Genomic DNA, 13,831 nt, shown 5'->3' with positions numbered 1-13,831 from the left:
TTTCTCAGCATCTCGACATTCGTGACACTATCCACCCATATGAAAGGTATGTTTCCCTAATATATTTCTCCACAAGTTTCTATCTTGGTTTATAGCATGATCAATTACATTTATGGAAATGTCCTGCGTTAGTGTCTGCTACCAAGTTTCGAAGTCTTATGTGGCCTTCTTCTTCTACTGCTTCCAAGAAATTTCAACTCAGCAATTCTTCCGAATATTCCGTAACCATCTATCCTTATAATATCTTGTTGGTGTGTGGAGACAATCATCTAGAGCTGTCGAGATCTGGAAACGTTAACTTGATGATATATATACGACATAGATCGTACTCTTACTCTCTCTCTCTCTCTTGTCGTTTCCCCATTACTGAGGATAATGATTTCCTTCAATACTCCTAACAAATTTTCTCCATTGGAATCTATCTTCAGCTGCTTTAAGACTTGCATGGAATGAATGGTTGGTTGGACCATCTGGCTGGTGACCGTCCTCTTGGTATCTTCTAGGAAAGGTTCCCAGAAACAATTAATCTCTTTAAATTATCGTCACCTCTGCCAATCACATGACCAAAGAACTGTACAATTGTTGCAGACATTTTGTCGACAGCCTTTTTTCATATCAAGTTGGTTAAGAATGGAAACGTTTGTCAGATGAGCTGTCACAAGGTATGAGCAACATTCTTCTCTAACACAACATCTCAAAATCATAAACTTTTTGCTGTTCTGTGCTCGAAGAGTACAAGTTTCCCTTCATCATCATCATCAGCCAGCCCTTTGCGTCCACTGCTGGACATAGGCCTCCCTCATTTTTGTCCATTGTGCTCTATTTTGAGCACTTTGCATCCAATTTCTAGACATTTTTTTTGAGATCGTCAGTCCAACGAGTAGGTGGTCTTCCTCTACTTCTTTTGTCTAATCTCAGCCTCCACTCAAGTAATCTCTTCGTTCATCTCCCATCACTGATTCGGGCGACGTGTCCGGCCCAGTTCCATTTCAGGGTGGCAATTCAGGAAATTACATCGGTAACTCATGTTCTTCGTCTTAAATCTTCATTTCTAACTCGGTCACGAAGCAATATACTCAGCATTGACCTTTCCATTTTCCTCTGGGCTATTTGCAGCATTTTAGAAGTTGTAGCTGTCAATGTCAAAGTTTCGGCACCATAAGTCATCATAGGCAACACACATTGGTCAAATGTTTTACGTTTTAAAGAAATTGGTATACCGCTTTTAAATATGTCTTTGAGTTTTCCATACTCTGCCCATGCTAGGTTTAATCTTCTTCGTAGTTCGCATGTTTGGTTGTCCCTTGTAATCTTTATTTCGTGTTCAAGGTATATGTATTTTTCCACTAGCTCTACTTCGTTGTCTTCAATATTGATATTTCCGATAGGTACTAGGTTTGTCATGAATTTTGTTTTGGAGATGTTTATTTTAAGACCTACACTGGCACACACTAACTGAAGTTCATGTAGCATTGTACATATCTCCTTAAGGTTGTAAGAGAATAAAACTATGTCGTCTGCGAATTTCAAATTTGTTAATCTTCTACCTTCAATATTCAGGCCTCGCTCTCCCCAGTTAAGTTTTTTACAAGCATATTCTAGTACTGCGGTAAACAGTTTAGGCGATAAGGTATCGCCCTGTTGGACTCTTCCGCCGATTGCGATATTGAGGTGTTTTTACGTAGTTTCACCGACATAGTTGCGTTCTTGTATATATTGTAAATTAACCTTGTGTATCGGTAGTCAATGCGGCATGCTTGTAGTGCTTCCAGAATTTTGTAAAATTCTACCGTGTCAAAGACTTTATGGAAATCTACAAAAGCCAAAACGAGTGGTCGATTGTATTCGGTAGTCTTTTCTATTACCGTTTTAATGCTCTGTAGGTGATCATTTGTTCCAAATCCTGTACGAAATCCCGCTTGATCCATTGGCTGGTAGAAATCAAGTTTTTTCTCAAGGCGATTCGTTACTATTCTTGTAAGGAGTTCGTATAAGTGACTAAGAAGGCTTATAGGTCTGTAATTTTCTAATTCATGGGAGCTCCTTTTTTGTACAATAGAATTACTTCAGCATTGTGCCAAGTTTCCCTTCAGTATAGAAATATTGATAATACAAGTGCGTTCATAAAATTTCACCCTGATTTTTTGACAGATAGAGTCTGTATTTCCTAACTTTAATTGGACGACTCATTGCAATTAGTGGATTAGTACATTAACAATACATCTCAGAGCTTCTGCTACGCAATTGCCATCGTTGCTTAAACCAGATCCAAGTTAGTTGAAGGTGTTTACTATCTAAATAAAATAAATTTCGACCAAGAGTCAGGATTCTGTTAACCGAGATACGATAGTATCAAGCGGCGCCGCTAGGAGGAGCTTCTCCAACAATGCGTCTCAGAATACCTTAAGAACACTTGGTCATTTTGTACTCTAAACCGAGTAAAGCATGAAAAAGAAAAAGAAAATAATCGTTTTCGTTTTGATTCAATTCGAAATTTTGATTCAATCAAAACGAAAACGATTATTTTCTTGCCATCTCTTGCCATTTCTTGCCATCATTCGAGTCTCTTGCCATCCTCTGACAAAGTAGAGTCTACTTGCAATAGCCTCTTCGATAAAGGGTAGAGACCCAGAAACACTGTGTCAGAGGATGGCAAGAGACTCGAATTGAATCAAAACGAAAACGATTATTTTCTTTTTCTTGTTTACTATCTGTTATTCTTTCAAGTGGTTATTCAGCTGAATAGTCTTGGATATATCACCAGTATTTTCCTCTTGTCTTAATTAATTATAAGACTAACTTTAATGCTTTTCAACTCAACTCTTCGCCGGAGATCTAGCATTTTTGTGCATTGGCTGCTATAAGTGTAGTGTTACTTTTTATATCATCATCAAGAATTCCATCCATCGTCGCTCGTATGTAAGCCTCCCTTAATTGTGCCCATTCATTTCTGTTCTTTGTTTTTTGCATCCATTCGCTTGATGCCATCAGTCCATCTGGTTTGAGGTCTGCCTCTACTTCTCTTCTTTGCCCTTGGTCTACATTCAGCAATTCGCTTCATCCAACGGTTGTCTTTTATTCTTCCTATGTGTTCCAGTTCTTCCGGTTCCATTTTAACATTGCAATCTTTTGGACTACATATCTTACTTTCGATCGCTTTCTTATTTCTTCATTGAATTTGCGATCGCTAAGCTTAATGTTGAGCACTCTCTGTTGCGTAGCTCTCTAAGTTACCTGAAGTTTGCAGACAGATTGCTTGAGATATTTTCCAGAGACATTGTTGCATTGAGGCATAGGAAGCTTTCAAATGAGCATATCTTCCTGCCATAGCGAATGATGTAAGTTCGACATCTACTACAAACAGAAAACAAAAAAAATTGCCAATGTCACCTGTTAACGGCAATGGCAAACCACGAAGTAATAATTTGCCAAGTAAAGCTCTACCACAGATAAATATTTGAGATTCGTGTGAAACTCTGTACCTTGCATACTTAATGATACACACCACAGATGCAGGTGAGCTATGTACGCTCAAAATTGGATATGGCCCCACTAGGTGGAAGATCGTTGAACCATTCTTTCAAAGCACTTTTAAAAACTCCAGATCTGTTATCTGTCGACGTTCTGTTATCTGCCGACTGATAAGATAAACGAAGCTTTGGTCACATCCACAGCAATATACAGAGTGAGTCTGTAATTTGGAATAAATTCAATATCTCAAATACTAATTGTTTTTTTGAAAATTGCTCAGACCCGTCGATTAGTATTTCAAATTTTCCTTTTTGACATACAATAATAATGTACACAGGGTGTCCCAATTTAGAGATATGACGTCATCGTTGATTTTCTTAAATGGCAACACTGTCATTTTGATAACTATTTTGATAGGATGTGTAAAGTTATACATAACTGCAAAATATCAAATTTTTATTGTCTACCATTTACAAGATAATAAAAAATAAAAAAGTTATGTCTGTAATTTGGAATAAATTCAATAATTCAAATACTAATTGTTTTTTTTAATGCTCAGACCCGTCGATTAGTATTTCAAATTGTCATTTTTGACATACAATAGTAACGTATACAGGGTGTCCCAATTTAGAGATATGACGTCATCGTTGATTTTCTTAAATTTTGATAGCTATTTTGATAGGGTGTGTAAAGATCTGCAAAATTTCAAATTTTTATTCCCTACTATTTACAAGATAATAGAAAATAACAAAGTTATGAAAAACAAGTAATCAAATAATAATTGAATTTAATTATTTCAATTACGCAAATGCTCATAATGTTGCCCATTGACTATTTGACAATAATTGAGGGCAACATTATGAGCATTTGCTTAATTGAAATAATTATTAAGTTCAATTATTATTTGATTACTTGTTTTTCATAACTTTGTTATTTTTTATTATCTTGTAAATGGTAGGGAATAAAATTTGAAATTTTGCAGTTATGTATAACTTTACACACCCTATCAAAATAACAGTGTTGCCATTTAAGAAAAAATCAACGATGACGTCATATCTCTAAATTGGGACACCCTGTATAAAAAAACAATTAGTATTTGAATTATTGAATTTATTCCAAATTACAGACATAACTTTCTTATTTTTTATTATCTTGTAAATGGTAGACAATAAAAATTTGATATTTTGCAGTTATGTATAACTTTACACACCCTATCAAAATAGTTATCAAAATGACAGTGTTGCCTTTTAAGAAAATCAACGATGTCATATCTCTAAATTGGGACACCCTGTATACATTATTATTGTATGTCAAAAAGGAAAATTTGAAATACTAATCGACGGGTCTGAGCAATTTTCAAAAAAAAATTAGTATTTGAGATATTGAATTTATTCCAAATTACAGACTCACTCTGTATATTGATGTTTGTAGATCATGGACTATGGTGACAGAATCTTTCTACTCCTTTCCAGGTCATAGATTACCCATAGACTCTGAAAACTTTAGGTGAAACAACGCATCCTTGTCGCGGACTTTATTTTTTATGTATTCCTATATCAAGTCTACAATAGGGACGTTGTTGGGATATAATTTTATCACTCCTTTAACTGAAGGATTACTCTTCTCCTTACGATGCCTATTCGTTCCGGATGTTGGCGATCAGCAAGGCTATCCTAACTTTGCTTGCTGCTTTCGGAATAGTCCGGTTGTCGATGCATTGAACCACTTTCTCAGGTTTTCAAGTAAAAGATTATTCTTCTTCTGAGTCCTCTCTTTCCAAATACCTTGCCTTGAAGAATAAGTTGCAACAAGCCATATCTCTGTTCATTCCTCATAACATGGCCAAGATATTCTAGTTTGCGCTCTTTGATGGTGTTAATAGTCACGCATTCCTTGCCCATTCTACGTAGAACCTCAACATAAGTCACACGGTCCATCCATAAAATTCTTACGGAATTCTGAAGGATTACATCAGTCCAAATTTGTTGTTACAAAGTAGACAGCCTCCTACAAATGCTATCGGATCAGCAGATATGTAGTGAATAACACAAAGCACTGTAAAGAATACATGACTACTGACTACTAAAAAAGGCATGTGATAAAATAACAGACAAGAACTAGATCTTGAGACAAACAATACTGAACCAAAGAAGACTTATTGTGTTTCTGCCACTTGTGCCATTATTGGTCAGATAACTGTTTTGTAAACTGTCTTTATCCTTTCCAGATTTTTTTACTTCTTCACTCAGGCATTCTGCGACTCTCTTTGCTCTATTCACTTGATATTCCACTTCTGTTCCAAGTTTTCATTAGTGCAGTATACTTTGTTAATCCTCTTCACTTTCGAGATATTAGTAGTGCGTATTTAATTTTGGTATTCTTTTTTTGTTCCTACGTTTTTTATTATTTCATCTATGATCAGGGCTCAGGGAATCATCCTGTCTTATCCCATTGCTACTGACCCACTCACTAGGTCAGTTAGTTCCTCTTCTACTTTAACTTTTATTGTGTTGTTCTCGTAGACATTTTCGACCATTTTGATTATTCCTAGAGTCCTACAATAAGTGGATAACGTCCATTAATTTGACCCTGTCAAATGCCTTCCTCAGGTCCACGAAACAGAGATACGCCGGTTTGTTGTATTCTAGTGATTTCTCTTGAACTTGCCTCATTATAAATATAGCGTCAGTATGTGATCTTACAGACCTAAAACCTTGCTATGTTTGTTGAATATGATTGAGGAAATTGTCATCACAATGTAGCCAGTATTGCTGTGTAAATATTATCAATAAAACCAGTCAAGCAAGATATAGAATATGCAAAAAATTGTAAAGACCGCACTGTAGAGCAGACAATCAATTCCAAAACGAACATTTATGATAAAAACAAAGTATCAAGTGCAACTCACAATAATATCAATCATCAGAAAATGTGTCTATTCTTATTTGAACATCGAAAAAATTTTGGTAATTCTAAGCCCCCTGCACTTAAAACAATTGTTCTACTCAACAGCAGTGTGTACAACAGTGCACAAAAACTAAGCCAATTTTGTCCTTTTCTTTGTGGGAAGACACATTTTCTGATGTCACTTAAACAACAAATACAGTGTGGACCGAAATATTTGAACCATACCAAAAAATTTCGTGCACCTGCACACCCGAAAATTTTTGTTGTCTATTTTCACCAATGAATATAAAAATTTTTGGTATGGTACAAACATCGAATACACAATGTATTGTGAAACAACATGTAACATAGTGTCTTCCAAAAATAATCTTACTTACAACAAATATATAATAATGAAAAAACCAACAGTCTTTCCACATAGATAAAGTAACACCAAGAAAAAAGGTCGCATACAGGCTCTCTAGTTAATAAGTATGGAACAAACATCTGTGTCTACCCATATGCGGAAATTATAACCAAAGTGTATAAATGTTAAGGGTCCATTTATCAAAAAGATGACATTGTCTAATTTTGACATATGAAGTAACACATTTCAAAATTGATGACAGCTTTGAAAGGTACTACTTCACGTAATATATAAAACTAAATGACTAAATGAATAACATGATATTATTACAGTGTAGAATATAGAAAGTTATAAAATACAACAAGTTATTAATATTAATATTTGTAGACTTTGAGAAAGCTTTTGACTCAGTCCAGAATAGCTCCATGTTAAGAGCTCTTACAGAGTGCTGCAGTATTGATCATAGATACACAATTCTTCTTCGGAATATATAATGGCGCAGCAGTTGCAGTGAGAATGTGTTATGGTGACACACATGGAGAGAGGTATTAGACAAGGAGACACCATCTCTCCTAAACTATTCACCGCTTTGTTACATAGTGTTATGAGAAACAATAATTGGAAAAATATTGGAGTCAACATAAATGGGAAGTTTCTGAACAACTTGAGATTTGCAAACGACATAGTGCTTATTGCAGACCAGGTACATCATACCTGCCAACTTCTTCAAGACCTTCAAAGCTCTTGTACACGAGTTGGCCATAAAATTTAATTTTACAAAACACAATGCATGACCAACCTTGTGTCTAGCTATAAATATCTGGGCCACGAGATTAAATTAGGTAGAGATCATCAAACAACAGAGTTAAACAGGAGAATAGGACTGACTTGGGCGGCTTACGGAAAACTGATGGAAGTTTTTAGACCAGATATTCCCATGTGCTTGGAAAGGAAGGTCTTTGATCAATGTGTACTCCCAGTTTTAACGTATGGAGCAGAAACATTGACCCTTACTAGAAAAGTAATCAATAAAATACAAGTGGCTCAGAGATCAATGGTGAGGTCAATGTTGAATATATCCCTCAGAGATACAGTTTCAAATAAAATAGTCAGGAGAAAAACTGGTGTTACAGACGCAGTTTAAAGAATTTTAACACTGAAATGGAACTGGGACATGTTGCCAGATCCAAAGATAAAAGATGGACGAAGAAAATTTTAGTATGGAGACCTAGACACAAGCACAAATGGATTCAGGGTGCTCATGATCGGATGCAATGGAATTATTTACGGAAGGCCTGTGTTTAGCAGTGGACTTAAAACAGCTAATGATGATGATCGAATTTTCGCTTGAATTTGAATCTCCATCACGGATTAACGAATAATATCCTGGAAACTATGTACGAAATAATAAACAACTAAATCATCGATTACGTCAGGATCAAACTCGAAAATAATGCAAAATTATTATTAATTATAATTTAATTAATCAATTACTCCAATGATCGGATTAAAAAATTACTTTCGGTTGACGGGTTTAGTCAACAATGAATTGCAATTAGAATTAATTAAAAACATTGCAGTTGTGGCTGCTAAATAATAAATTTGTTTTTATTATAATCATTTATTAATTATTAATTGCAAGTGTTCAGACAACTGCAAACATTTGTAGTTTGAGATTTTTATGAGTCAGCTAACCGATAAAGAGAACTTGTCAGAATATCTAACTATTTTTTTGTGACATAGATAATTTTTACAGGGAATTAAACCACAATAATGGACTGTAACAAGGATTTAATTTCTATTTTTTTTTCGTCGGTTCAATTTGCGGTTGGTGGCAATACCAATTGGACTTGCTTGGCCTCGATCTTATGCCTCGCTAATGCCTATAAGATCGAGGCCAAGCAAGTCAACTGTCAAATTGGTATTACCACCCAGTCAAATGTAAACATTTACAGGTTAGGACCACTCATAGTTTTATCTTTTTAAGATTTTTTGTAAACGGTTTCCGGATTGGAAATTTCAAAACAAATTAAAAACGTAATTCTCATTACAATTAACTGTGGTTTAATTCCATACAAAATAATGTCTATCTAATATATCTGTAAGATGCTAAAAAACAGTGATCAGTGACTGCTAACAACCGTGAAGAACAGTGGTGTCCTCTTTTTATGATGCATAATTACAATCCTCATTCACTGACGTCACAAGACCCACCCCAATATGGCTAATCCCTTCTACCCTTCGGCTGTCACAATTCTTCTTCTTTTTGTCTGTCAAATCTTCTTTTCTGCAATCGTCAGCTATTGTGTCAACTGTCAATTATTTGCCTCCTTTGTCGTCTGCCAATTCGTCTTCTTTTCCCTCCGTCAATAAATGTTGTTTTCCGTCTGTCAATTTATCTTTTTTTGTCTGGCCATAGCCACCTTTACTTAACAAGCCATGAAGTTGAAATTTGGCAACATCTATTGGTAGACCGATTAATACTGACAGTTCTCATTTGTTTTTAAATAATGTTCACTGTATTTACAGAGAAACTATGTTATTAAGATGATTTCAGTTCAATATAATATATTTTTATATAATCTTGCGTGCATATAGAAATCCGTCCACTTAAAAATTTTGTCATTTTTAATGTCTTATATTTCCTAAACCTGTTGGCAGATTTAAGTGATTTTTTCAATATGTTATAGCTTAATTCTTTTACAATACCGCTGTAATAATATTGTTGCTAACCAGTTAAATTTTTATGGTGTGCCGGGCATTTATAAAATACTGAAATTAAAACCCAACTATAGACTCCGGTTTTCTTAACATTCTGTTTTTTTTTTATTAATTCGCTTATGTTTAACAACTAGATTTGTTCTTTATCAATTCAGGGTGTTTCAGTTCAAACTTTAAGTGGAAAGGAACAAAATGCAAAATTTTGACGCCTGTATTTTAAATGTAATCATTTTTTTCGAATCCTGAGAAAACTAATAAGTATTTTTGAAAAATTTAAACGCAGAATGAAAGATTACTTTATTACCGAGGGCCGAAAGTCCCTTAGAATAAATAAAAAGTTTTTTTTAATGACATATTTGAAACTAAAAATCACACTAAATTTTCTTAGTTTTTCACCCCTGTAATTTATTAAAATAAACATAGAAGTTTTCAGGGACTTTCGGCCCTCGGTCCTAACGTAATCTTCCATTCTGCGTTTAAATTTTTGAAAAATATTTATTAGTTTTCTTAGGATTCGAAAAAAATGAATCCCGTTTATATTCTTGTTATTGGTTTTTTTTTTTGTATAATAAACGTTACTTACAAGGAATTACTTTTAATATTATTTTGTACAAACTTCTAATTAATAATATTTTCTTGTTCGACTCAAAAATACTATAAATTTTACCAGAATTTGTACTTTAAAATCGTAGTTTCGAAAGCGGTAGTCCGAAAGTCAGACTACCGATGTAATCAATTGCGACGTTGCCTTTTTCTCTTCATGGCTTGTAAAGTAAAGGTGGCTATGGTCTGGCAAATTGACTGTCACAGTTATTCTTCTTTCCTAGCTATTGGGCAGTTCTCTATGCTTTATTTTGTGAACGTACTGTAGCTATGACCCCGTTAATCTTTGCATTTCATTTGTTTCGGTTCTAGTTTGTCTCGTTCTAGAGAGAATGTTAAAAATGAGAATAAAACATCTGGAATTAAATAAAGCAAAGACAAAAATCTTGCTAGTGCATAGGCGACACAAAGGACATATCGACAAACTCAGGGATATGTGGTGGACACAAATCTGCTGGAATGAAGACCAAGAACTGATAAATGTAGTAGAGGACGATCGCTGACGTATTGAACTGACATAAAAGGAACTCTTAACAACGGTCTCAGAACTGCTCAGGATTGACGTGGATGGAGAAGATTGGAAGAGATTGACGTGGATGGAGAATAAAACATCTGGAATTAAATAAAGCAAAGACAAAAATCTTGCTAGTGGATAGGCGACACAAAGGACATATCGACAAACTCAGGGATATGTGGTGGACACAAATCTGCTGGAATGAAGACCAAGAACTGATAAATGTAGTAGAGGACGATCGCTGACGTATTGAACTGACATAAAAGGAACTCTTAACAACGGTCTCAGAACTGCTCAGGATTGACGTGGATGGAGAAGATTGGACAACGCCTATGTTTAGCAGTAAAATTGATGATGACGATTGACAGTCCACGCTAGAAACACATCAAATAAAACTAAGAAAACTAGATATCATACAGGAACAACTGTTGAACAAGATTCAAAGGGTTAGTCCAGATGACGAACTGTTTGTTTGAGTCCGTTTTTCAAAAGTAATAAGAAAAAATAAGAGACTTATTAAGAACTGGTTTCAGGATCTAGAATTACAGCCCATCGTCAGGTCTACGATAATAAGTCACTTAACGAATAAGGAAGGCTACAAGATTTAAGGATTTTAGTCCAGTTAAATTTGGTACTACATACTACTAGAACAAAAACTAACGATAAACAGTTAAAATCCGACGAACTTGTGGCAAGTAAATACTGGTATTTAATTTTTACTTTTGAATTTTCGTGGAGGCCGTAGCTCAGAGGCTATGGTATTGGTTTTGCTAAGTTGGAGCGCCTGGATTCAATCCCCGACACTGACCCTAGAAATGTTCTAACTTCTAATTTAATTAAGCTGCTATCGTGCTGCGGAGGACACGTGAAGCCATTGGTCCCGGCTGCGTAAGTGGTTGTTTAATCGTGTTAGGTGCGTTTCCGCGATCTGAAAACCCTAACACTATACCTGAGCCAGAAGATTACACGTACCTCACTTTTTTACTTTTTGAATTCTAAATATCCATCAAACTATCAACTTTTGGTGGATCATGTCAATATTTTTAATCAAATGGACCCTTACACATACAATATATAATATATACACACTTTGGTTATAAGATTGAAATAAAAATACCCACAAAAATAAAGAACAAAAGGCGTGCAACTCTAAATTACATATAGATAAAAGAAGAAGAAAATCTTACCTGCATGGTTTACACCATTGACTCTGTTGATCTAATCCATATCTCGCCCGGCATTTCTTCATGCTATTACCTAGTTTATGGAAAATGTATGATAAATATAACATGAAAAAATATATAAATGGTATAAAATGCCTTTTTTCGAAATTTACAATGTCAACAAAAGGTGTAGGAAGTTTTATATTGTATGTATGTTTTATCAAAAACAAAATATCAACAGACAAGTGAGGAAAAGTGATTAATACTGACAACATCAGTTGTTGCTTGGTTAAGTTTAAATTCTTCTTCTTCTTCAGCCTGTGTTCGTCCACTGCTGGACATAGGCCTCTTCCATTTGCTTCCATCGAGTTCTACTCTTGGCAATTCTCATCCACTGTTTGCCCGCGACTTGTTTGATATCATCTGCCCACCTCTTCTGCGGTCTGCCTACTCCTCGCCTGTTCTCTCTTGGTCTCCAGTTTGTTAGTCTCTGTGTCCATTTTTCGGGATTATCTCGGGCAACATGTCCGACCCATTGCCACTTGAGCCTTGCTATACGTTCTGCGACATCAGTAATCTTTGTTCTTTCACGAATGTCGATATTTCGAATTTTGTCTCTCAAACTAATCCCTAGCATGGCCCTCTCCATCGCTCTTTGAGTTGTACTGAGCTGCTCTAAGGTTTTCTTTGTAAAGGCCATGGTCTCCAGTCCATATGTAGTTACAGGCAAGATACATTTGTCATAAACTCTACGTTTTAGACACATTGGTATATCTCTATTCTTCAAGATAAAGCTTAACTTGCCGAAAGCTACCCAAGACAATTGTATGCGTCTTTTTATTTCGGCTATTTGGTTTTCTTTGCCGATTTTAATGGTATGTCCAAGATATATATAGTGGTCTACATTTTCAAGACTGACGTTGTCAATAACAAGATTAGTTTGTTCATTACTCATTATTTTTGTTTTCTGAAGATTCATTTTGAGACCTATTTTATTTGAATTAGTTTAAATTATGAAACTCTAATAATCGTGAAAACTGGAGAAAAGGTTGGACGAATCATACAAACCATACAAAACATGGGACTTTAAGGCATGAATGCTTTAATTCCCTCTCTCTAAAAGTCTGTCTTACATGTAGTAAAAATCCATAGACAATACAATAAAAAACCCATAGACAAAACCGGTTCTGCAGAAGGATATTATATTATTAGGAGGATATTACATTATTCGTCTTCAGAATGACTAGGAAAGTTATCCCCAGGGTTATGTAAACAATAATATGTTCCTGGGATGTCCAGTGAGTCCAAAGAACTAACGAGAACAAACGAAATCCTCTATGCAGCTGACCCTTTTGGCTAAGAAATGGGCAGCCCTACTCCAACAAGCTAGAAAGGAAAAGTGGAAAGAAGCCCTTGAAAAAATGGACATTAAAAAACTTGGCGATGATCCTAAGGATTATAAACCACCTTGCTTGGTTACAGCAAACCAATTCAATACTTAACTCTTTGTGAATAGACGAACTAAATCCGATATAGAGACTCAAACACTACAAGAAGACTAAATCAGGACATTTTGGTCACATCATAGTTTTACAAGAGACAAACCACCTACGAATTCCATAACGGTATCAATAGGCTAAAAACAGGAAATTCGCAGGTATGGATGGTACCTATATGCAATGAACAAACACAACATCTAGAACAAACAACAAAAAAAAATGGATTTTGTGGCTCTATAAGACGTACTGTAAAGCCTGTGACATTCTGAAATCATGAAGAAAATCTAAAGAAATAGCTTTGTTAAAACCAAAAAAGGACCGAGAAAAATCCCAATAGCTAAAGACCATCTCATCCCAGAACAAGGAGGATTCAGACCTGGCAAATCTTGCACTGGCCAAGTCCTCGCACTAACAGAACACATTAAAGAAAGTTTCGAAGAAATCTTATAACGGGGGCTGCTTTCATAGATTTGACAGCAGTTTATGACAGAGTAAGGCACTAGACATTGTTCCACAAATTGTACGATACTCTCAATGGCCACCATCTAGATACTGAGTCGAAATAAGAATGATATGTCCTTCTTTGAGTGCCTCTCCTATCGGATAT

At 35.3% G+C, this 13,831-nt stretch overlaps 1 protein-coding gene across 3 annotated transcripts in view; it reads right to left on the bottom strand.

Annotated features, from left to right (window-relative positions):
* LOC114346985 (protein pangolin, isoforms A/H/I/S-like) overlaps positions 1-13,831 on the bottom strand; it is a 218,491-nt gene that overhangs the window by 32,726 nt on the left and 171,934 nt on the right. For all 3 annotated transcript variants that reach the window (XM_050661183.1, XM_028297732.2, XM_050661184.1), the window contains exon 6: positions 11,750-11,819. In XM_050661183.1, the coding sequence (XP_050517140.1) occupies positions 11,750-11,819 (70 nt within the window). The remainder of the gene's footprint in view (positions 1-11,749; positions 11,820-13,831) is intronic.

Source organism: Diabrotica virgifera, chromosome 9 (genome assembly GCF_917563875.1).
Source record: "Diabrotica virgifera virgifera chromosome 9, PGI_DIABVI_V3a".
NCBI classification, from domain to species: Eukaryota; Metazoa; Arthropoda; class Insecta; order Coleoptera; family Chrysomelidae; genus Diabrotica; species Diabrotica virgifera.
This window is presented reverse-complemented; position numbering and strand designations above follow the sequence as displayed.